The sequence below is a fragment of the Mobula birostris genome, chromosome 1, assembly GCF_030028105.1.
Source record: "Mobula birostris isolate sMobBir1 chromosome 1, sMobBir1.hap1, whole genome shotgun sequence".
Lineage (NCBI taxonomy): Eukaryota > Metazoa > Chordata > Chondrichthyes > Myliobatiformes > Myliobatidae > Mobula > Mobula birostris.
The window spans coordinates 179,191,245-179,214,915 of record NC_092370.1 but is presented as its reverse complement, the minus strand read 5'-3'; the positions used below and the strand labels follow the sequence as shown (position 1 = coordinate 179,214,915).

At 41.6% G+C, this 23,671-nt stretch overlaps 1 protein-coding gene across 3 annotated transcripts in view; it reads left to right on the top strand.

Annotated features, from left to right (window-relative positions):
- Window positions 1-23,671, top strand: part of spred1 (sprouty related EVH1 domain containing 1) — a 109,473-nt gene that overhangs the window by 68,573 nt on the left and 17,229 nt on the right. For all 3 annotated transcript variants that reach the window (XM_072266897.1, XM_072266891.1, XM_072266883.1), the window contains one exon: window positions 16,979-17,147. In XM_072266897.1, coding sequence (XP_072122998.1) covers window positions 16,979-17,147 — 169 coding nt within the window. The remainder of the gene's footprint in view (window positions 1-16,978; window positions 17,148-23,671) is intronic.

Here is a 23,671-nt window from a genome sequence, read left to right as displayed (position 1 = left end):
TATAAGTTTTCATTGATGAAAGAATAACAGCAAAAGCTGGTAATACTACTGATCTGTTCTTAATACTGGAGAGCTATAGATAATTTGCCTGACTACATGTTCTTATCTTTCATATGGATATTCAAACACTGTACAAAGTAGTGCAATAATCAGAATGAGCACTTCTTTAGTTTGCCACCTTAAATTGTCATGAATTGGAAATAAAATACTCAATGTGTGGATGACAGGTCCTTTCATGGAAGATTATGCTTATTACTATTGTAGCATTTATTTTTAATCAGTTTTCATATCAATGATTAGCAACAGACTATAAGTAGCTGTGATCAATCAAGTTTTTGTGCGGAGGTGAGCTCTAATTGTGCTGGTGATACATGTTCAGATTTATGTATGATTAAGTTTTGAAAGGGGAACTATTTGGAATTGCACAAATACATTACAGTCCAAACATTCAATACTTGATTGTACTTTTAAAACAAAATCCAACATTTGCAACACGGGTTAAGTTTCCTCTTTTCAGTATTGATGCACATAATCAATTATCGCTATGATGATTGTATGTTCTAGTATCAATTGTTTGGCGGCAATACAGTATCAAGTATAAAGTAAGTATAAAGTATAATCTCGTTTCACTATTTTAAAGATCTGGCAACAGAACCAAGTAACAAAATGTAATGACCTGGGATTGGGGAGTAGCCATCAATTGCACAACAGATGGTTATGTTGTGTGGGACCAAGAGCTTCTCTAAATTACTTCAAAAACTTGGTCATTTTCCTGATTGTATCCTTCTTCTTCATATCTCTATAAGAGGGAACTGGGAAATATTGACCAAAACTTTAATATTTTTTGCTTGATGAGGGGTAGATAATGTGAAAGTGAATTGATTTTGTAACAACAGTTAATTAACTAATGTTCATAATGCTCAACTTATTTTTAATTTTATTTCTGTTAATGCTTTTGCTGTCATCTTTGCAACTTGTTTCTGGTTGCACCATTTTTGAAAACCTGCATGGTTTATGTATGTTTTGAGTGACCAACTCATTCATTGGTGTTTATCTCCCTCTTGATCCCATCCCCTTACAAACAAACTGTTGACTCAGCCAGTCCCTTCATGCCCTTGCATTTTAGTTAAACTTTGAAATCCCATGTACTGGCAATCCATAGTACATTACTGTGCTCTGCATCTGGCCTGCAGTTGGAGCCTTTGATGTGGCCTCAAGTCATTTCCTATGAGAGGCTGGAGTCAGGAAGCTCATCTTAAAATCAAATGTAAAGGAAACATACATGAGTTCCAGTTGAAGAATGCTTGGGTTCATGGATATTATCTTTCACCATAAAGTTTGCATTCCTTTATTTTAACCTAGTTTATAAGGTTTGGTAGGGGTGGCATGTGCTTGAAGTAAATCAACTATTTGGGTTGATCCAAGTGACTTTCTTGATAAGAGAGGGAAATTGGAAAATAATTAGGAAGTATGAAAAGATGAATGGTGTGAACTGAAATCTAACGCAATGGTTGGCTTGTACACAGCTGTAAAGCCTTTCAAATTTGCCACTCAGGCAGCAAGCTTTGCAAACAACACACACAAAAAGCGCTGGTGAACATAGCAGGCCAGACAGCATATGTAGGAAGAGGTACAGTCGACGTTTCATGCCGAGACCCTTCGTCAGGACTAACGGAAAGTAGAGATAGTAAGAAATTTGAAAGTGGGAAGGGGAGGGGGAGATCTAAAATGATAGGAGAAGACAGGAGGGGGAGGGATGGAGCTAAGAGCTAGAAAGTTGATTGGCAAAAGGGATACGAGGCTGGAGAAGGGATAGGATCATGGAACAGGAGGCCTAGGGAGAAAGAAAGGGGGAGGGAAGCCCAGAGGATGGGCAAGGTGTATAGTGAGAGGGACAGAGGGAGAAAAAAGAGAGAGAGAAAAAGAATGTGTGTATATAAATAAATAAATAATTTAAAAAATAACAATAAATAAATAACGGATGGGGGTAGGAAGGGGAGGTGGGGCATTAACGGAAGTTAGAGAAGTCAATTTAAAAATGCAAACACGAGGAATTCTGCAGATGCTGGAAATTCAAGCAACACACATCAAAGTTGCTGGTGAACGCAGCAGGCCAGGCAGCATCTGTAGGAAGAGGTACAGTCGACGTTTCGGGCCGAGACTCTTCGTCAGGACTAACTGAAAGAAGAGATAGTAAGAGATTTAAAAGTGAGAGGGGGAGGGGGAGATCCGAAATGATAGGAGAAGACAAGATGGGGAGGGATGGAGCCAAGAGCTGGACAGTTGATTGGCAAAAGGGATATGAGAGGATCATGGGACAGGAGGCCTAGCGAGAAAGAAAAGGTGGGGGGGGGGGACCCAGAGGATGGGCAAGGGGTGTAGTGAGAGGGACAGAGGGAGAAAAAGGAGAGAGAGAAAAAGAATGTGTGTATATAAATAAATAAATAACAGATGGGGTACGAGGGGGAGGTGGGGCATTAGCGGAAGTTTAAGAATTTAATGTTCATGCCATCAGGTTGGAGGCTACCCAGACGGAATATAAGGTGTTGTTCCTCCAACCTGAGTGTAGCTTCATCTTTACAGTAGAGGAGGCCATGGATAGACATATCAGAATGGGAATGGGATGTGGGATTAAAATGTGTGGCCACTGGGAGATCCTGCTTTCTCTGGCGGACAGAGCGTAGGTGTTCAGCAAAACGATCTCCCAGTCTGCGTCGGGTCTCGCCAATAAAGAAAGGCCATGGATGTTTTCACCATGGATGCCCATTCCCTATATACTTCCATCCCCCATCAGGAAGGTCTCAAAGCTCTCCGCTTCTTTTTGGATTCCAGACCTAATCAGTTCCCCAATACCACCACTCTGCTCCATCTAGCGGAATTAGTCCTTACTCTTAATAATTTCTCCTTTGGCTCCTCCCACTTCCTCCAAACTAAAGGTGTAGCTATGGGCACCCATATGGGTTCTAGCTATGCCTGCCTTTTTGTTGGCTTTGAGGAACAATCTATGTTCCAAACCTATTCTGGTATCTGTCCCCCACTTTTCCTTTGCTACATCGACAACTGCATTGGCGCTGCTTCCTGCACGCATGCTGAGCTAGTTGACTTCATTAACTTTGCCTCCAACTTTCACCCTGCCCTCAAGTTTACCTGGTCCATTTCCGATACCTCCTTCCCCTTTCTAGATCTTTCTGTCTCTATCTCTGGAGACAGCTTATCTACTGATGTCTACTATAAGCCTACTGACTCTCTCAGCTATCTGGACTATTCCTCTTCTCACCCTGTCTCCTGCAAAAATGCCACCCCCTTCTTGCAATTCCTCCGTCTCTGTCGCATCTGCTCTCAGGATGAGGCTTTTCATTCCAGGACAAGGGAAATGTCCTCTTTTTTTTAAAGAAAGGGGCTTCCCTTCCTCCACCATCAACTCTGCTCTCAAACGCATCTCCCCCATTTCACGCACATCTGCTCTCACTCCATCCTCCCGCCACCCCACTAGAAATAGGGTTCCCCTGGTCCTCACCTACCACTCCACCAGACTCCGGGTCCAACATACTATTCTCCGTAACTTCCGCCACCTCCAACAGGATCCCACCACTAAGCACATCTTTCCCTCCCCCCCCCTTCTGCTTTCTGCAGGGATCGCTCCCTACGCGACTCCCTTGTCCATTCGTTCCCCCCATCCCTCCCCACTGATCTCCCTCCTGGCACTTATCCCTGTAAGAGGAACAAGTGCTACATATGCCCTTACACTTCCTCCCTTACCACCATTCAGGGCCCCAGACAGTCCTTCCAAGTGAGGCGACACTTCACCTGTGAGTCGGCTGGGGTGATATACTGCGTCCGGTGCTCCCGATGTGGCCTTCTATGTATCGGCGAGACCCGACTCAGACTGGGAGACCGCTTTGCTGAACACCTACGCTCTGTCCGCCAGAGAAAGCAGCATCTCCCAGTGGCCACACATTTTAATTCCACATCCCATTCCCATTCTGATATGTCTATCCACGGCCTCCTCTACTGTAAAGATGAAGCCACACTCAGGTTGGAGGAACAACACCTCATATTCCATCTGGGTAGCCTCCAACCTGATGGCACGAGCATTGACTTCTCTATCCTCCGCTAATGCCCCACCTCCCTCTCCGTTATTTATTTTTATTCACACATTCTTTCTCTCACTCTCCTTTTTCTCCCTCTGTCCCTCTGACTATACTCCTTGCCCATCCTCTGGGTTCCCCCCCCCCTTGTCTTTCTCCCTGGGCCTCCTGTCCCATGATCCTCTCATATCCCCTTTGCCAATCACCTGTCCAGCTCTTGGCTCCATCCCTCCCCCTCCTGTCTTCTCCTATCATTTTGGATCTCCACCTCCCCCTTCCCCTCCCACTTTCAAATCTCTTACTAACTCTTCCTTCAGTTAGTCCTGACAAAGGGTCTCGGCCTGAAATGTCGACTGTACCTCTTCCTGGAGATGCTGCCTGGCCTGCTGCATTCACCAGCAACTTTGATGTGTGTTGCTTAGAGAAGTCAATGTTCATTCCATCAGGTTGGAGGCTACCCAGATGGGAAATAACGTGTTGTTCCTCCAGCCTGAGTGTGGGTTCGTCTTGACAGTAGAGGAGGCCGTGGATAGACATATCAGAATCGGAATGGGACGTGGAATTAAAATGTGTGGCCAGGGTTGAGGGGGATCTGAGATTTTTGAGTTAAGTTTTTAATTAGTTTATCACTAATAACTTCAGTAAGTGAGTGATATAATTTCCAAAGTAAGGAGCAGAGGAGTGTTGCAGAACAGTGACTTAGTAATTATAGGTACATAGTCCTTTGAAAGTAGCCCCATTAGGAAGATGCTGGCACTCCACTTATTTCTAGATAGCTATTTCCCCTCCACCACTTGTGTCTGGCAGAACTGATACTGCTTACCCTCAATAACTTATCTATCAGTTCCTGCCTCTTCCTTCAGACCAAAGCTGCAGCTGTGGGCACTTGCATGGGTCCCAGTTATGCTTACCAACTTTCCCAGTTGCCAAACATACATTGGCAAATGCATTGGTGCTGCTTCTTGCATCAATTTCATCAACTTCGCTAGCAATTTCTACCCCATCCTCAAATTCACTTGGTCTATCTTCAACACTTCCCCCTCTTTTGATCTCCCTGCTTCCAGCTCGGGAGACAATTTAACCAGAGATGACATGTACAAACACACTGACTGTCCCAGATACTTCACCTACACGTCTTCCCACCCTATCACTTGCAAGTATGCAATTCCCTTTTTTCAGTTTCTCTGTTTCTGCTGCATCTGTTTTCATGATAAGGCTCTCCATTACAGTATAAGCTGAGCTCTCTTTTCAGAAAATGTGGTATATTTTCCAACCTCCCTCCCCCCCCCCCCCCCCGCAATCTAAGCAGGCTTTGTGCATCTCTTCGACTTCCCATAATTGCGCCCTAACCTTATTTTGCCTTCATCCCATTTCACCATTCCTCTCCCCCCCAGTCATAACAGAGATGGAGTTACCTTTTCTCCTTATCAACCACCCTATAAGCCTTTGCATCCAACATACACTCTGCAACATCCACCATTTTAAATGAGATCCCACCACCAGGTACACCTTCCCGTTCCCTCTCCGTTTTCTGCAAGTATCATTCTGTCTCTCTGACTGTCTTGTCCAGTTTCTGCCGACATGTCTGTCAACAGACTTCTCTGCTACTAGTTGATGTGCAGATTAGAGGAAGAGAATCTTGTATTCTAGCTTAGTAGTCTCCATTATGATGACAAGAACATTGATTTCTCTAGCTTTTGGCAACCACTCCTCTCTGTCCCCCCTTTTTTTCTTATCCTATTGACAACCGTAGTCTCCCCTGCTCTTTTAATCTGCCCATCATCACACTTTTTTCTTGCAGTTCCTCACCTCACCTCTGTTTTATTCACAGGTCTACTGTCCTCTCCTATATGCCTCCTTCTTCAGTCCTTTGTCACTTGCATCTATCACCTCCCAGCTTCTTGTATCGTTCCCTTTCTTCCCCCTCCCACACCTAGATTCACTCACCAGCTCTTGCCCCACTTCTCCACCCCCTCCCACCTCAACATTTTATACTGGCTGTCTCCCATCCCCTTTTTCTTGATGAAGAGTCTGTCCATTTTCATCCATAGATATACCTGACCTGCTGAGTTCCTTCAGCTTTTCGTAGGCTACCTTTGACTACAGGTGTTGGGATGTCATGTTACAGCTATACAAAATGCCAGTGAGGTTGCATTTGGAGTACTGCATATAGTTCTGATCAACTTGCTATAGGAAAAATGTCATTTATCTGGAAAAGGTGAGAAAAGATTTACAAAGATCTTACCAGGACTGGAAGGTTTGAGTTATAGAGATAAGCTGGATAGGCTTAGACTCTTTCCTTCAAGTATTGTAGGTGAGGCATGACCTTATGGAGGCTTATAAAAAGACAAGGGGAACAGTCTTTACACTAGGATAGGGTGTCCAAAACTAGAAGGCATAGGTTTAAAGTGGAAGAGGAAAGATTTAAAAGGGAGCTGAGAGGCAACTTTTTCATGCAGAACTTTGTGTTGCAACTGCAAGAGGAAGTTCGACAGACAGGTACAATTACAGCATTTGAAGGGCATTTATATAACTACCTGGGTAGGAATATTTTAGGGGGATATAGGCCAAATGCAGGCAAATGGGACTACCTCAGTTCGATAACTTGATTAATATCTGCAAGATGGGCTGGAGCATATTTCTGTGCTGTTTACCTCTGTAGTTCTGACCAATAATCTTTTGATGTTGGATTTTTTAAAATGTTTAATTTTTGCTTAACCCTTTGCTTCATTGTTTTGAAATCCACTTTGCCTCCTCCCTCATCCGCCATTCATTCACCTTTGTGGTCTGCATATCTTTGCAGTCATTGCTTTGACTGGTACTTCCCATTTCTGTTCTGTGCTACTCAGTCATATTGATTCAGGAGATTGTGGTTCATACTGGTTCCTGATCTGCTTTTCAACGTGGCTGACAATAAAAATTCATATTGAATCCAGGTATAATGAAAGACTGGTGACGTTTAGCCGTAAGGAACCATAAAACATACTGAATTGTATCCAGTTCCATTGACTGAGAAATGAGAGCCATTGTATATTGAATCAGTTGCAGAATGTCACAAATCTGCATTGGAAGTAAATATTTTAAAGAAGCTGCAGTTTTAAGAATCTTGCCTATAATAGAGATTAATGGTACAAAAAAAATTAAGATCTCTCCCAGTTATTGCAAGCCCAAAATGGCTGCTTTCGTTTGTGATTTGGAGATGTTTTGAATAGTTTCTACTTTTTCAAAGGAGATCTAGACAAATAATTTTAACATTAATTTAGTGGCCCTTCAGAGTTGATCATCAATACATTTACAGCCACTAATCTCCGGTTACTGAAGAGGTTAAGTACCAAAAGAGACATTGTTGCACAAAATTTGTGTGGCTGGAGAACGTTAAACCCTTAACTTGGACAGGAGATACCAATTGTGAATGATAAGAAAATTCAGAAGCTGGACAATTTTCTCCCAGTAGGGATACATAAACCGGGGACAAACCCAACCTGCTTTGACAAAGTGAAACACAACGGCTGAAATTTAAGTCATTCATCCAGTGGCTGTTGCTGCCAGCTGAAAGAGCACAGGTATTTGGGAGGCTTATTTCCGTATTTTAAATAGCCTGTTTATTTCACACACTCCTTATTAACCCAATCAAAAAAAAACTGTTAAATGCTATTTTTTATGACCTGTGTTTGAAAATCATTCTCTAGTTGTGTTCTTTAGCCTTCATTGTAGTGGATGAAACTGTCATTAAGGGACAAATTAAATAAAGCCCTTTGTTGATGCGATGATTCATTTGAGTGAATATCTGCTAACTAAAATAGAGCTATCCAGGGAAATTAAACAGGTGTTAAGTCCATATTGTGTATTTGATGAGTAAAAGTAAATGTGCCTGCCTTTTATTCTTGCCTTATTGGTGACTTTCTTACATTAATATGTTCCACTGAGCTATTAATTTTTAGTTTTTTTGAGTAAATTATTGTGGTCTTCCTCATTCAATCCTGATACTTGTTGAATTTGGTTAGTTAACATAAACATATATGATCATTTTTAAAATCCTATTGCGCTTAGAGCCTCAAATAATTTTAGTGTCATTAAATAGATTAGTCAGTTGTTAAGTCTTAAAATTGTCAGTGTGCACTCTGGAATGTTATCAATTGAATACAGCAGATCATTCATTACCCTGGATAAGACAAAATCAAAATGTACCTTTTTTCCCAAAAATTTTATTTTATACTGTATTTAACTATGGGAACCATTTTTAAATAATGTAGTACATGTTATTTTAAACAGACAATTCCAGTTATTTGAGGATGTACTCTAAAACTTTCGAATTTTGAAATTTTTCAATTTTTTTCACTGAAGTGGAATTTGGTTATACTTAACTGGTTTTATTATTTAGCTATTCTAATTTTTGTCAGAAAACAATACTGAACTTGCTACAGGACGTAGTTGTACAATGTTTTACAATTACATGACATAATAGTTATTAAGACAGGTTTTATTTCCTTGCCTTTTTGTTTTCTGTGGACGTTATGAACTGAAAGGATGCAGTGTGGAGATATCGCAATTGCATTTAATTTACTCTGGTAATTAAATTGTATTTTATTACACTTAGTGATTAGCATGCTGAGTGTATCTTAAACAATCAGTTCAGTGCCACTAACCTTTACCTTTATGTTTTGAAATATCATCTGCATTAATTATGATAGCATCCTCCTCTGGAAATCTCAATTTCCACCTCTCCCCATCCTTGAACCATTTAAAGAATTATTAGTAGATTGCTTCTTCGATATCCATTTTTGGATAAAGTTGTCTGCTGTAGTTGAATGTTGACCGGTCTACTAACTTAATTCTGTTTTAGAATTATCTAGATTATTTGAGCTCAGCATTCCATACAAACATTTGATTTTCAGTATACCATAGCAAAGGCCATTTACTTCCATGACTGTATTAAAAAAAAAGTACTGCTTCCATTTAACTTTATTCTGTCATAAATGGAAACATCAAGTACAGTTATTTCCAGCCTTAACAGTTCCACCTCTCACCCAGTCAATTGTCCATTCTCTAGCAAGCCCCAATTCATCAAAAACTACTTTTATTCTGCCAGTCACGCAGTGACATTAAGTTGTTCTGTATATTCCTGATCTACAGTTCCTTGTGATTTTTAGAATTCCCATTATTGTGCTTAAGTTACAGTTAAGCTTTGGCCTTGTGCATCTCCTCCATAACCTTCACCTTACTTTGGTCCAAGTTTTTTTTTAACCATATATGAGGAATCTCTAAAATATCACCCATAAAACACTCTAAAAATGTTTATCTGGAGCTTAAAGACCAGAAAAGATGCAGGAGATTGAATATTTAACATTGTCAAATCCTTCCTTTACTGTGGGAAATCTCAAGCTTTTATAGCCAATGAAGTACTCTTGAGATTGCCATTTCTGTTGTAATGTTAGAAACATTGTCACTAATTTGCACACAGCAAGGTTCCATAAATAGCACTAAGATTAACAACCAAGTAATCTGCAAATTTTGAGGATGTCATTCATGGATTTTAAAAAGTTGTTAATCATTTTACGTATGTTTCCTATTTGTTTCCTTTAGTTCCATTTTCATTATTGCCTTCAGAAAAGTTAATGTTTTTGTTTTCCATTTTACTTTTCATCTGTGAAGTTCTGTCATCTAATATTTTTGTGACTGCATTTTGAAAGATTCCTGGCCAGTTCTGGTATTCTGTTTTGGAAGATATCCTTAAACTGTCTTGACCCCTTTGAAGCCTGTCCACATCAGCACATTATGATTTACCCTTAGCTTTTTACTGAAACAAGGCCTTAAATATATGATGCACAAGATTTTGCACATGTTTATTTTACATGAAAGTTTAACATGAAACACAAACTGTGATTCCTGTTTGATTTGTCAGAAAATTCTTTTGGTTCTTGGTCTGATTGAATTTGTGTTAAATTGCTCGTAGGTGTACGTTGGTATAGTATATGTGATCTGAAGAACGTATTGCTGCAAATTTCTGTCAGCTTCAAATTTGATTGTTAAAAGAAGCTTTTGTTTCATGAATTTTGATTTGCCCATCTCTTTTTTGGTCTAGTCACTGAACGTCAAAGAGCAGTAAGTGGGCAGTGTACATGCAAAAGCAATTTGCAAGCCAAAGACGTGAAACTTCAGTTCTTAGCAACAGAAGCATGCTGCAAAGTAGTCTTGCATAAAATATTTGAAATTTGATTCTTTTAGACAATGATATTTTGCAATACTGAAAATAAATTTAACCAAACAACAGGAATTCTGCAGATGCTGGAAATTCAAGCAACACACATCAAAGTTGCTGGTGAACGCAGCAGGCCAGGCAGCATCGCTAGGAAGAGGTACAGTCGACGTTTCAGGCCGAGACCCTTCGTCAGGACTAACTGAAGGAAGAGTTAGTAAGAGATTTGAAAGTGGGAGGGGGAGGGGGAGATCCAAAATGATAGGAGAAGACAGGAGGGGGAGGGATGGAGCCAAGAGCTGGACAGGTGATTGGCAAAGGGAATATGAGAGGATCATGGGACAGGAGGTCCGGGGAGAAAGACAAGGTGGGGAGGGGAAACAGAGAATGGGCCAGGGGTATAGTCAGAGGGACAGAGGGAGAAAAAGGAGAGTGAGAGAAAGAATATGTGTATAAAAATAAATAACGGATGGGGTACAAGGGGGAGGTGGGGCATTAGCGGAAGTTAGAGAAGTCGATGTTCATGCCATCAGGTTGGAGGCTACCCAGACGGAATATAAGGTGTTGTTCCTCCAACCTGAGTGTGGCTTCATCTTTACTGTAGAGGAGGCCGTGGATAGACATGTCAGAATGGGAATGGGATGTGGAATTAAAATGTGTGGCCACTGGGAGATCCTGCTTTCTCTGGCGGACAGAGCATAGGTGTTCAGCAAAGCGGTCTCCCAGTCTGCGTCGGGTCCCGCCAATATATAGAAGGCCTATTCTGGTATCTGTCCCCCACTTTTCCTTCGCTACATCGATGACTGCATTGGCGCTGCTTCCTGCACGCATGCTGAGCTCATTGACTTAATTATAAATCCCTACTCTTAATAATTTCTCCTTTGGCTCCTCCCACTTCCTCCAAACTAAAGGTGTAGCTATGGGCACCCGTATGGGTCCTAGCTATTCCTGCCTTTTTGTTGGCTTTGTGGAACAATCTATGTTCCGTGCCTATTCTGGTATCTGTCCCCCACTCTTCCTTCGCTACATCAACAACTGCATTGGCGCTGCTTCCTGCACGCATGCTGAGCTCGTTGACTTTATTAACTTTGCCTCCAACTTTCACCCTGCCCTCATGTTTACCTGGTCCATTTCCGACACCTCCCTCCCCTTTCTAGATCTTTCAGTCTCTGTCTCTGGAGACAGCTTATCCACTGATGTCTACTATAAGCCTACTGACTCTCACAGCTATCTGGACTGTTCCTCTTCTCACCCTGTCTCTTGCAAAAATGCCATCCTTTTCTCGCAGTTCCTCCATCTCCGCCGCATCTGCTCTCAAGATGAGGCTTTTCATTCCAGGACGAGGGAGATATCCTCCTTTTTTAAAGAAAGGGGCTTCCCTTCCTCCACTATCAACTCTGCTCTCAAACGCATCTCCCCCATTTCATGCACATCTGCTCTCACTCCATCCTCCCGCCACCCCACTAGGAATAGGGTTCCCCTGGTCCTCACCTACGACCCCACCAGCCTCCAGGTCCAACATATTATTCTCCGTAACTTCCGCCACCCCCAACAGGATCCCACCACTAAGCACATCTTTCCCCCCCCCGCCCCCCCCCCCCGCTTTCTGCAGGGATCGCTCCCTACGTGACTCCCTTGTCCATTTGTCCCCCCCATCACTCCCCACTGATCTCCCTCCTGGCACTTATCTTTTTAAGCGGAACAAGTGCTACACATGCCCTTACACTTCCTCCCTTACCACCATTCAGGGCCCCAGACAGTCCTTCCAGGTGAGGCGACACTTCACCTGTGAGTCGGCTGGGGTGATATACTGCGTCCGGTGCTCCCGATGTGGCCTTTTATATATTGGCGAGACCCGACGCAGACTGGGAGACCGCTTTGCTGAACACCTATGCTCTGTCCGCCAGAGAAAGCAGGATCTCCCAGTGGCCACACATTTTAACTCCACATCCCATTCCCATTCTGACATGTCTATCCACGGCCTCCTCTACTGTAAAGATGAAGCCACACTCAGGTTGGAGGAACACCTTATATTCCGTCTGGGTAGCCTCCAACCTGATGGCATGAACATCGACTTCTCTATCTTCCGCTAATGTCCCACCTCCCCCTCGTACCCCATCCGTTATTTATTTTTATACACACATTCTTTCTCTCACTCTCCTTTTTCTCACTCTGTCCCTCTGACTATACCCCTTGCCCATCCTCTGTTCCCCCCCCCCCGTCTTTCTCCCCGGGCCTCCTGTCCCATGATCCTCTCATATCCCCTTTGCCAATCACCTATCCAGCTCTTGGCTCCATCCCTCCCCCTCCTGTCTTCTCCTATCATTTTGGATCTCCCCCTCCCCCTCCCACTTTCAAATCTCTCACTAACTCTTCCTTCAGTTAGTCCTGACGAAGGGTCTCGGCCTGTAACGTCGACTGTACCTCTTCCTAGAGATGCTGCCTGGCCAGCTGCGTTCACCAATAAATTTAACCAGATTATTTAGTATGGTTAATGTCAGTTGATGTCAATTGCTTCTAATTATATAGCATAATTTAGCAAGACTGCAAACTGATTATGTCCAGAACTTTCTGACATTGAGACATAATATTTTAGAATTTGATTATTATTTATCAATTGGAGACAGATTTCTCTGAGCACCCATTTTGGAAAGGACTGTCTCTGTCAAGATGAAGTCAAATATTTTATAGAGATTATGTATAGTGGTTGATGCTGTTCCATTCATTTTTTATGTGGTTGCCAAGCAAGGGTGTCTTTTCAACCTCCATATGGATGGAATTCAGTGTGATTGGAGGAGCAACTTTTCAGCCACTAATGGGGGCAGAGGGGAGTGATTGAGGAGTAATCTGATGATGACTTTTACTAGAGCGATCATCAGGAAGACCCCTCTAGTTTACAAGTCAGATTAATTTCCTTTCCTAAATATAACCATGTTTATGGAACTTGAGAGACACTGGCATGATCAGTTCTTCTGAGATGTAGAAGAAGATTTGAAACTTTAGATATTCAAAAACAAATTAGAATTAGATTTTGGTTTATTATTGTCTTGTGTACATAAAAGCTTGTCTCGCATACTGTTCGTACAGATCAAATAATTACACAGTGCATTGAAATAGAACAAGTTAAAACTATACTGCTGCTTTATTTTTTTCAGTTGGGATGTTGCCTATTTGATTGTTAGGCAGAGGTGGCTTGCTCTGTGTAGGAGCTACATGTGCTGACATATGAATCAGTGTTGAGTCTTTAGAGTTCCTTTCAGCAAGCACTCTGTTATAAGTTCACTTTTCCTGGGGTGAACTACTGGTGTTTGGACTGCAGATGACCTCAACACCACCAACAAATCCATACGTATCATAGTTATCAGCAAATTACAAGATTTCCTTTGTCTTTTCCAACCACCAGATCTTTGTTTCTATCCTTGACCATGATTGTAGGCAAGTTGGGGCTTCCAATCCAAGAACGCTTTGTATTGCTATTAATTAATTTCTGGTTATTCTAATCAACTCTGTCATCCCATTTTTGTGGGAAACCAAGAATCATTTAAAGATGCCAATTGTGATAGACTTCATTGCAGTCCAGACACTGTGGAAACTTTTCAGCTGCTATTGCTTGGGAACCACCAATTTGTTATGAGGCTCTGTCTGAGAAGAGCTAACTTTGAAGGGTCCCTTATCTTCAGCATTCATTTTCTTGGTAATATGAGGGAACACAGACCAATCCTCATAGAAGGATCAGAAGTGGGGAGAGTGAACATTTTCAAGTTCCTGGGTGTCAAGATCTCTGAGGATCTAACCTGGTCTCAACATATCAATGCAACTATAAAGAAGGCAAGTTAGCAGCTGTATTTCATTTGGAGTTTGAGGAGATTTAGTTTGTCTCCTAAAACACTCAAAAACTTCTACAGATGTACAGTGGAGAGCATTCTGGTAGGCTGCATCACAGTCTGGTATGAGGTGGGGGCTGTTGCATAGGATCGAAAGAAACTACAGGAAGTTGTAAAGTTAGTCAGCTCCATCTTGGGTACTAGCCTCTATAGCATCCAAGAAATCTTCAAGCAATGGTGCCTTAGAAAGGTAGTGTCCATTATTAAGGACCCCCACCACCCAGGACATGCCCTCTTCTCATTGTTACCATCCGGAAGGAGGTACAGAAGCCTGAAGGCACATACTCAGTTATTCAGGATATAACCTCTGCCATCTGATTCCTAAATAGACGTTGAACCCTTGAACACTACCTCACTTTTTTCAGATAATTTCTGTTTTTGCATTATTTTTAATTTAACTATTTATTAGACATATATGTGTACTGTAATTTGTTTACTTATTTTTTTCTATATCATCATGTATTGCATTGTACTGCTGCTGCTAAGTTAAGAAATTTCATGACATTTGCTGGTGATATTAAACCTGATTCTGAAATAGGTGCACAAACACAATTTCAGTGCAAATGTTGTCAAGGCTGCTTGATCACATCAGTGTTTCCCTTGATATTTCTTGTAATCTTCCACCTCATGGCTAATGAGCTTCTGACTGCAATGGAATGAATCTACAGGATAAATAAAACAAAAATTGATCCAGCCGCAGTAGCATTTTTCTGGAATAAAGCTCATCCAACTGTGGACATTGATCTACAGAGCACAGACAGTACTTAATTGCATATTGGGGTGGCTCCACGTCATATTCAGCTCATTGTTTGGACTGTGGGAGAGAATGGGCCTTGCACTTCCAAAACAATTCTCTTCAGTCTCCCCCATTATCCATGACAAACCATCCACAATAAGAGCATGGAGAATGTGGATCTTCCCCACAACACAGAATTCACAGGATTGTTTACATTAGTGGGAGAGTCTAGGACAAGAGGGCACAGCCTCAGAATAGAACAACATCCCTTCAGAACAGAGATGAAGGGGAATTTCTTTAACTAGAGGGTGTTGAATCTGTGGAATTTATTGCCACAGATGGCAATGGAGGTCAAGTTATTGGGTATGTTTAAAGAGGAGGTGATCGGTTCTTCAGTAGTGATGGGTGTCAAAGATTACAAGGAGGTGGCAGGAGACTGGGGGGAAATGAGCCATAATTGAATGTCAGTGCAGACTTGATGGGCTGAATAGCCCAATTCTGCTCCTTTGTTTTATGGTCTTAATGTTTATTTTTGATATGTGAACTACCTATGGCAAGTATCTCGAAGTACTGGAGAGATGTTATCAATATTTCCCTCGAAATTCTCCAAATTTACTTGCAGGCTAAGTGAATCAATGTCAGAAACACAGCTCAATCCCCCAGTACTAAAACTGTATCAGTTCTTGTGCACTCTGGGCAGACACCCAATTGGTATGACCAGACATCCCGCCCTGCAAAAACTCATTTCAGGGAGGTAGCACCATCAATTTGCGGGAGACTCCCGAACTTCCGGGAGAGGTGGGATGTTTGCAATAGAGTAGCACCTTAGCAGCTAGCCAGCAAGTTTAAATAACGTTAGTTATGCTAATGAATGAATGACACCTGTTAAACTCACCTCAACATGTCTTTTACAGTCTTAACCCACCATGGGCAATAGAAAAGTCATTGTTACAAACAGCGCAGCGAGCAACACTGTCATTATTTTTGACCCCTATTAGGCGTTTTCTCTTGCTTTCTCTTGCTCACTCACTCTCAAAAAAATTGATTTTCGTGATATTGTATATAATTTGCAGGCATCAGGGAGCCACTATTAATATGCGAATATGCGGGAGACTCCCGGAACTTCCAGGAGAGGTGGGATGTCTGTATGACTATCACCAACTCTTGAAACAGATGCACTCTTCGAAGCTATGGTACAGCAAGACATTGATGTAATCAAAGAATGCTCTTCAAGGATGTTCTTAACAATTACTTGAGAAATGTGTTACATTTACCCCACCTCCACTCCCCCCATTGAGAATCCCAAGTCCATGCCAATATAAACTAGAGAAGGATCATTTGGTTATGGCATTTAAAAACCTCAAGTAACTTTGTTGGCAATATGCAAGAAGTAGCATAAAGGAACATACCAACCCTTCCAAAAAAAACCTACATATTTGTTGCAGAGCTCACAAGAAGGAAAGGAGTGGCCCATTATGTGAATGTTTTTTATTTGCACTCCCACAATTTTACATTCATTGCTCTGAAGTAAAATAGCAGTATACCTCTAAATGAATCAGAAGTGTTTGACATGTTCTTTTGAAAGATAGACTGAAGGCCAACTGTCTCAAGAAAATCAGCGTTAAGAGATTGAACTGCAAAATTTAATTGCTCAATTTGTTTAGATGGTTCCAAATGAAACCAACAGCTTATTATAATGCCTTGAAATGTAGCATTGCAAAATTGGATTAAATCAACTCAAGTAAAAATCAGTCTCCAGCCAGAGGAGGAAATATAAGAAATAATTGGAAGCTCCATAAAGTGACAGTTTTTTAGGAACTCCTTAAAATAAGAGTGCTTTTATTTGTGGAGTGGTATAGATTGAGGATAAAGAGAAGAATTTGAAATGCAGTGCCAAGATGGTTGAGAGTATGTTGCCATGTTTAAGTGCTGGTGATTTAATGTGTACTTTTTAATCAATTGTAGTCAAATATAATGAAATTACTGAGTGTACTTATTGCACTGAGTTAAATATCTGTAAACATGATTAATACATGTATGTAAAGTTCATTTTGAATCTTTTTAAACTTTGCAGGTGGTTTTGGAATGTGCCTTGAAGAAGGATCTAGTTTACAACAAAGTAACTCCAATATTTCACCACTGGAAGATAAATGAAAAGAAGTTTGGACTTACCTTTCAGAGTCCTGCTGATGCTAGAGCATTTGACCGTGGTGTTCGGCGAGCTACTGAAGCTATCTCAGAAGGTATTAAAAGAAATACTTCAGGCAATTACCTTGCAGAAAATTATGTAAAAGCCCCAATCTACTTTACAGTGCATCTTTCAGACACTTAAGTGAGTGGGAGAAGGAACAAAAATGCTGGTTTGCTTTTAAAATACGTTGTACCACATTCCACAGAATCAGCTTTGGAATCTGAACTTGAGACTATGCCTTTTGCAGTGTTAACTGTACTACTGCACATTGAGTCAGGTTGAAGGGAAGGGCAAAAGTAGGAAAGACTTTTTGTCCAGATCTCTTTAGGACATTGCTTATCTTGTTTGCAAAGATTGATTTAAAAAATTTCATTTAATACCCATAGCCATAAGTTTGAATCCATATGGATGAAACAATCCCATAAAATATATAATTCTGTTTACCTGACAAGGCAAGTAAAAGAAGACTGCTGAGTTGTCCAGTATTTGGTAGACAAAATTTGTAAGCTTGGTAGCTCACAAAACAAAATTAATTATATTTGCAAATGCTTCTGAAAGCAGTACCAAACCTGAAGATGCAGAAAGATTTTTCAGAGACAAATTTTCTTTCCGGTGCCTTTTGTGCAAAAAAAAGAGCCTGCTTTGTTGTTCCCAACAATTGGAAGAAGATGCATTAGCCAACTGAATGTGACGATTAATGATAACAAAAATGCACCTCTTCTGTTTTAAGTGCTGTGATATTCCTAGTCACAACTTTGTTATTACAGTTTCTCTTTGGATGTTGGAAAACAAAGGATATTCTTGCCCTTTTATACAGACTGTAATTAGTTAACTAAAATTTGAACAGAGCAAAAACACACACAATGTGCTAGAGTAAGTCCAGTTGGTACAATAGCATAGCAACTAGTGTAATGCTTTACGGTGGCATCTGTAAAATCAGGGTTCAATTCCACTGTTGTCTCTAAGGAGTTTGTGTGTTCTCCCCATAATCACGTGGGTTTCCTCCAGGTGCTCCAGTTTCCTTCTACCATAATCACGTGGATTTCCTCTGGGTGCTCCAGTTTCCTTCTACCATAATCACGTGGGTTTCCTTTGGGTGCTCCAGTTTCCTTCGATATTCCAAACATGTATGGGTTGGAGTTAATGAGTCGTGGCGTGCTGTGTTGGTATTGGAAGTGTGGCGGCATTTGTGAGCTGCTCAGCACAATCCTTGCTGTTTGATTATATGCAGCCAACTCATTTCACTGTACGATTTGGTGTACATGTGACAAAGCTTATCGTTAATCTATAAAATTCTTAAGCCAGGCAGCATCAATAGAGGCCAATAAGCCATCAATGTCAGTCCTGATTGATGGTCTCAGCCTTAAGTATTGACTGTTTATTTCCCTCCATGGAAACTGCCTGACCTGTTGTGTTCCTCCAGCATTTTGTATGTGTTGCCCAAAATTTCCAGCATCTGAAGAATCTTCTGTGTTAAAAATTTTCATAAGTTGTGATCAGAAATGACTTAAAAGAATTGGAAAATTAAGGTATATGTAAGTAATTGTGCTCCAAAGAAATATCTTGAAATTTTTTGCTGCCTTTGACACTAGATAAATAATTGAGAGCTTTATAAAGAGTAGCAATGTTACAGGCAGAAGTTATGTTTATTCTAACTAATTTGGAATAGATGAGTAGATAGAGAGGAAATATACCAAGGGGATGAAAAGCAAGAAGAGAAAAATTTAGAAGAAAAAAATCTGAGCTGAATAAGTGAAAGTAGATTGATAGTAAATGCAGCAGTCCCTTCTTTCTTGACAAAATAACCAACCAATCCTCCTCCACCTCTACCCTCCTCTTACTGGTAGAACTTGTCTTCACCCTCAACAATTTTTCTTTTGGCACCTCCAACTTTCTCCAAACTCAGGGGGTAGCCTTGGGCACTTGTACGGGCCCCAGCTATGCCTACCTCTTCATTTGCTGTGTGGAATAGTCCATGTTCGAAGCCTTCCCCGGTTATACTCCCCAACACTTCCTCCGCTACATTGACAGCTGTATTGGTGCTGCTTCATGAACCTATGCTGAGCTCATCAATTTCCTCCCCTAAATTTAATTGGTCCATCTCTGACACCTTCCTTCCCTTTCTCGATCTCCCTGTCTCCATCTTTGGAGGCAAACTGTCAACTGACATCTTTTATAAACCTACTAATTTCCACCATAATCTTGACTATACCTCTTCCCATCCTATCACCTATAAAAATGCTGTTCCCTTTTCTCAGTTTCATTGCCTCCACTGTATCTTTCCATTCCAGGATTTCAGAGATGTCCCCCTCCTTTAAAGAACTGAGTTTCCCTCCCTCTACTATTGATGCTACTCTCAGCCACTTCTCCATTTTCCATACATCTGCATTCACCCCATCTTCCTACCCACCCTAACAGTGATAGAGTTCCTCTTGTCCTTACCTATCACCCCATCCACATCCAGCACATTATCCTCTGCAACTTCCACTGTCTCCGTTGAAATCCTACCACTAAACATATCTTTACTTCCCACACTGTCCAATTTCTGCAAGGATCGCTCTCTCCACGATTTTCTTGGCCATTCGACCCTCCCCACTAATCTTCTTTCAGGTACTTACCCCTGCAAGCGGCCTAAGTATTACGCCTGCCCATACAGCTCTTCTTTCACCTACATTCAGGGCCCCAAGCAGTCTTTCCAGGTAAGGCAACACTTGTGAATCTGCTGGGGTCGTCTAATGTGTCCGGTGCTCCTGATGTGCCCTCCTCTACCTTGGTGAGACCATCATAATTTGGGGGACCATTTTGTTTAGCACCTCTACACCATTTGCTGCAAGCAGAACTTCCCATTCCCATTCCTGTTTTGATGTATCAGTCCACGGCCTCCTCTTGTGCCAAGATGAGGCCAGAGGAGCAACACCTTAAATTCCGACTGGGTACAGTCCAACCTGATGGCATGATTATTGTTTTCTCCTACCAGTAAACAATTCCCCACCTCCTTCCTCTATTCCCAACTCTGATCTTTTCTTTCTTCTCACCTGCCTATTACTTCCCTCAGGTTCCCCTCCTCCTATGGTCTACTCTCTTCTCCTATCAGATTCCTTCTTCTCCAGCCCTTGATCTTTCCCATCCATCTGGCTTCACCTATCACCTTTCAGCTAGCCTCTTCCCCCCTTCCCCCACCTTTTAATTCTGGGTTCTTCCCCTTCCTTCTCAGCCCTGAAGAAGGGTCTTGGCCCGAAATGTCAACTATCTCTTAATTTCCCTAGATGCTGCCTGACCTGCTGAGTTCCTCCAGCATTTTGTGTGGGTTGCTTTGGATTTCCAGCATCTGCAGACTTTCTCTTGTTTATCCCGTAATTCTTTACTGTTTTTGTAATATTTTCTCTCCCATTAAATTAAACCCATTTCCAGGGGTTTGTTTTACTTATCAAGTTATGAGATCTTTAGAATTTATAATAGTGTGTTTTATATGCTGGAGTTCTAAACTTGGGCTGGAGTTTCAATTACTGGGCCAGTGTTTGAAAACAGCAATTGGAGTGCTCTGGCTGGAGAATTTGGGCATGGTATAAGCAATGAGAACAGCTGATTCTCATAGGAAAGGAGTTTTTTGTTTTCTAAAGAGACCACAAATATACTGTGAAGCAGTAACAAACATTTTCAAAATCAGAATTACGTCATTGCCAGTATGTGAAACATACCAGAATTGATTGTGGTGCAGTGCAAAGCATAAAACACAGGACAATACCGTAACAGACAACACAAAAGCAACCAACAATTTACAGGACAATAGTGTAAACAACCATGAGCAATCAACAACTAGTAGAACAGTCACGTGCGCAAATGTCAATAATCAAACATATGAACAGACTCAATAATAATCAACAGAACAAGGAGAGCAGGAAAGACCGTTTAGCGTATGTTGTGCAAAGACAGGATATTATATGAGTGAGTTTGTTGAGAACCTGGATAGCTACAAGCAAGAATTTTCAGAGATGATGTGTAGCCCTGGTGGTGATGGATTTGTAATGTCTGCCTGATGGAAATTTACTACGGTGAGTGGAGTCAGCAGTACTTTTTTTTCCAGCTCTTTTCTTCGCTTTGGCGACAAACAGGTCTTCTATTGTTGGCAGAAATCATTCCTCATTTGCACTATCTTGATAGCATTAAGCTCCAAGTTGTTACGAGCACACCATGCTGCAAGACGGTGTACCTCCTCTCTTTGGGAGCAGGTCACATCATTATTAGAGTTGAGGCTCACTACAGTTGTGTCGTCCGTGAACTTTAGGATTTGTGTGTGGAGATACAGTCGTTTGTATAAAGTGAGAACAGGAGGGGTGAAAGAGCACAGCCCAGGGGAGAGCCAGTGCTTATAGACACTGGATTGGTCACGTAGGAGCCCAGCCTTACATACTGCTGTCAGGAGGTTCGTAATCTACTGATAGATACTGTAGATTACAAATGGCTGGCTTAGCTTGCTTAGTGTTGAAAGTGGAGCTAAAATCCACAAGCAAGATCCTCACATAGGTGTTAGGGGAACATTATGCGTAACACTAAGGGGCAGAAAACGCTGGTGGGAGTTGTGTACAGGCCACCTAACAGTAGTAGTGAGGTTGGGGATGGTATTAAACGGGAAATTAGAGATGCGTGCAATAAAGGAACAGCAGTTATAATGGGTGACTTCAATCTACATATAGATTGGGTGAACCAAATTGGTAAGGGTGCTGAGGAAGAGGATTTCTTGGAATGTATGCGGGATAGTTTTTTGAACCAACATGTCGAAGAACCAACTAGAGAGCAGGCTGTTCTAGACTGGGTATTGAGCAATGAGGAAGGGTTAATTAGCAATCTTGTCGTGAGAGGCCCCTTGGGTAAGAGTGACCATAATATGGTGGAATTCTTCATTAAGATGGAGAGTGACATAGTTAATTCAGAAACAACGGTTCTGAACTTAAAGAAGGATAACTTTGAAGGTATGAGACGTGAATTAGCTAAGATAGACTGGCAAATGACACTTAAAGGGTTGACGGTAGATATGCAATGGCAAGCATTTAAAGATCGCATGGACGAACTACAACAATTGTTCATCCCAGTTTGGCAAAAGAATAAATCAGGGAAGGTAGTGCACCCATGGCTGACAAGGGAAATTAGGGATAGTATCAATTCCAAAGAAGAAGCATACAAATTAGCCAGAAAAAGTGGCTCACCGGAGGACTGGGAGAAATTCAGAGTCCAGCAGAGGAGGGCAAACAGCTTAATTAGGAAAGGGAAAAAAGGTTATGAGAGAAAACTGGCAGGGAACATAAAAACTGACTGTAAAAGCTTTTATAGATATGTGAAAAGATAAAGATTGGTTAAGACAAATGTAGGTCCCCTACAGACAGAAATAGGTGAATTGATTATGGGGAGCAAGGACATGGCAAACCAATTGAATAACTACTTTGGTTCTGTCTTCACCTAGGAGGACATAAATAATCTTCCGGAAATAGTAGGGGACAGAGGGTCCAGTGAGATGGAGGAACTGAGTGAAATACATGTTAGTAGGGAAGTGGTGTTAGGTAAATTGAAGGGATTAAAGGCAGATAAATCCCCAGGGCCAGATGGTCTGCATCCCAGAGTGCTTAAGGAAGTAGCCCAAGAAGTAGTGGATGCATTAGTGATAATTTTTCAAAACTCTTTAGATTCTGGACTAGTTCCTGAGGATTGGAGGGTGGCTAATATAACCCCACTTTTTAAAAAAGGAGGGAGAGAGAAACCGGGGAATTATAGACCGGTTAGCCTAACATCAGTGGTGGAGAAAATGCTAGAGTCAGTTATCAAAGATGTGATAACAGCACATTTGGAAAGCTGTGAAATCATCCGACAAAGTCAGCATGGATTTGTGAAAGTAAAGTCATGTCTGACGAATCTCATAGAATTTTTTGGGGATGTAACTAGTAGAGTGGATAAGGGAGAACCAGTGGATGTGGTATATTTGGATTTTCAAAAGGCCTTTGACAAGGTCCCACACAGGAGATTAGTGTGCAAACTTAAAGCACATGGTATTGGGGGTAAGGTATTGATGTTGATAGAGAATTGGTTGGCAGACAGGAAGCAAAGAGTGGGAATAAACAGGACCTTTTCAGAATGGCAGGCAGTGACTAGTGGGGTACCGCAAGGCTCAGTGCTGGGACCCCAGTTGTTTACAATATATATTAATGACTTAGATGAGGGAATTAAATGCAGCATCTCCAAGTTTGCGGATGACACGAAGCTGGGCGGCAGTGTTAGCTGTGAGGAGGATGCTAAGGATAGGTTAGATGAGTGGGCGAATTCGTGGCAGATGCAATTTAATGTGGATAAATGTGAAGTTATCCACTTTGGTGGCAAAAATAGGAAAACAGATTATTATCTGAATGGTGGCCGATTAGGAAAAGGGGATGTGAAACGAGACCTGGGTGTCATTATACACCAGTCATTGAAAGTGGGCATGCAGGTACAGCAGGCGGTGAAAAAGGCGAATGATAAGCTGGCATTTATAGCGAGAGGATTCGAGTACAGGAGCAGGGAGGTACTACCGCAGTTGTACAAAGCCTTGGT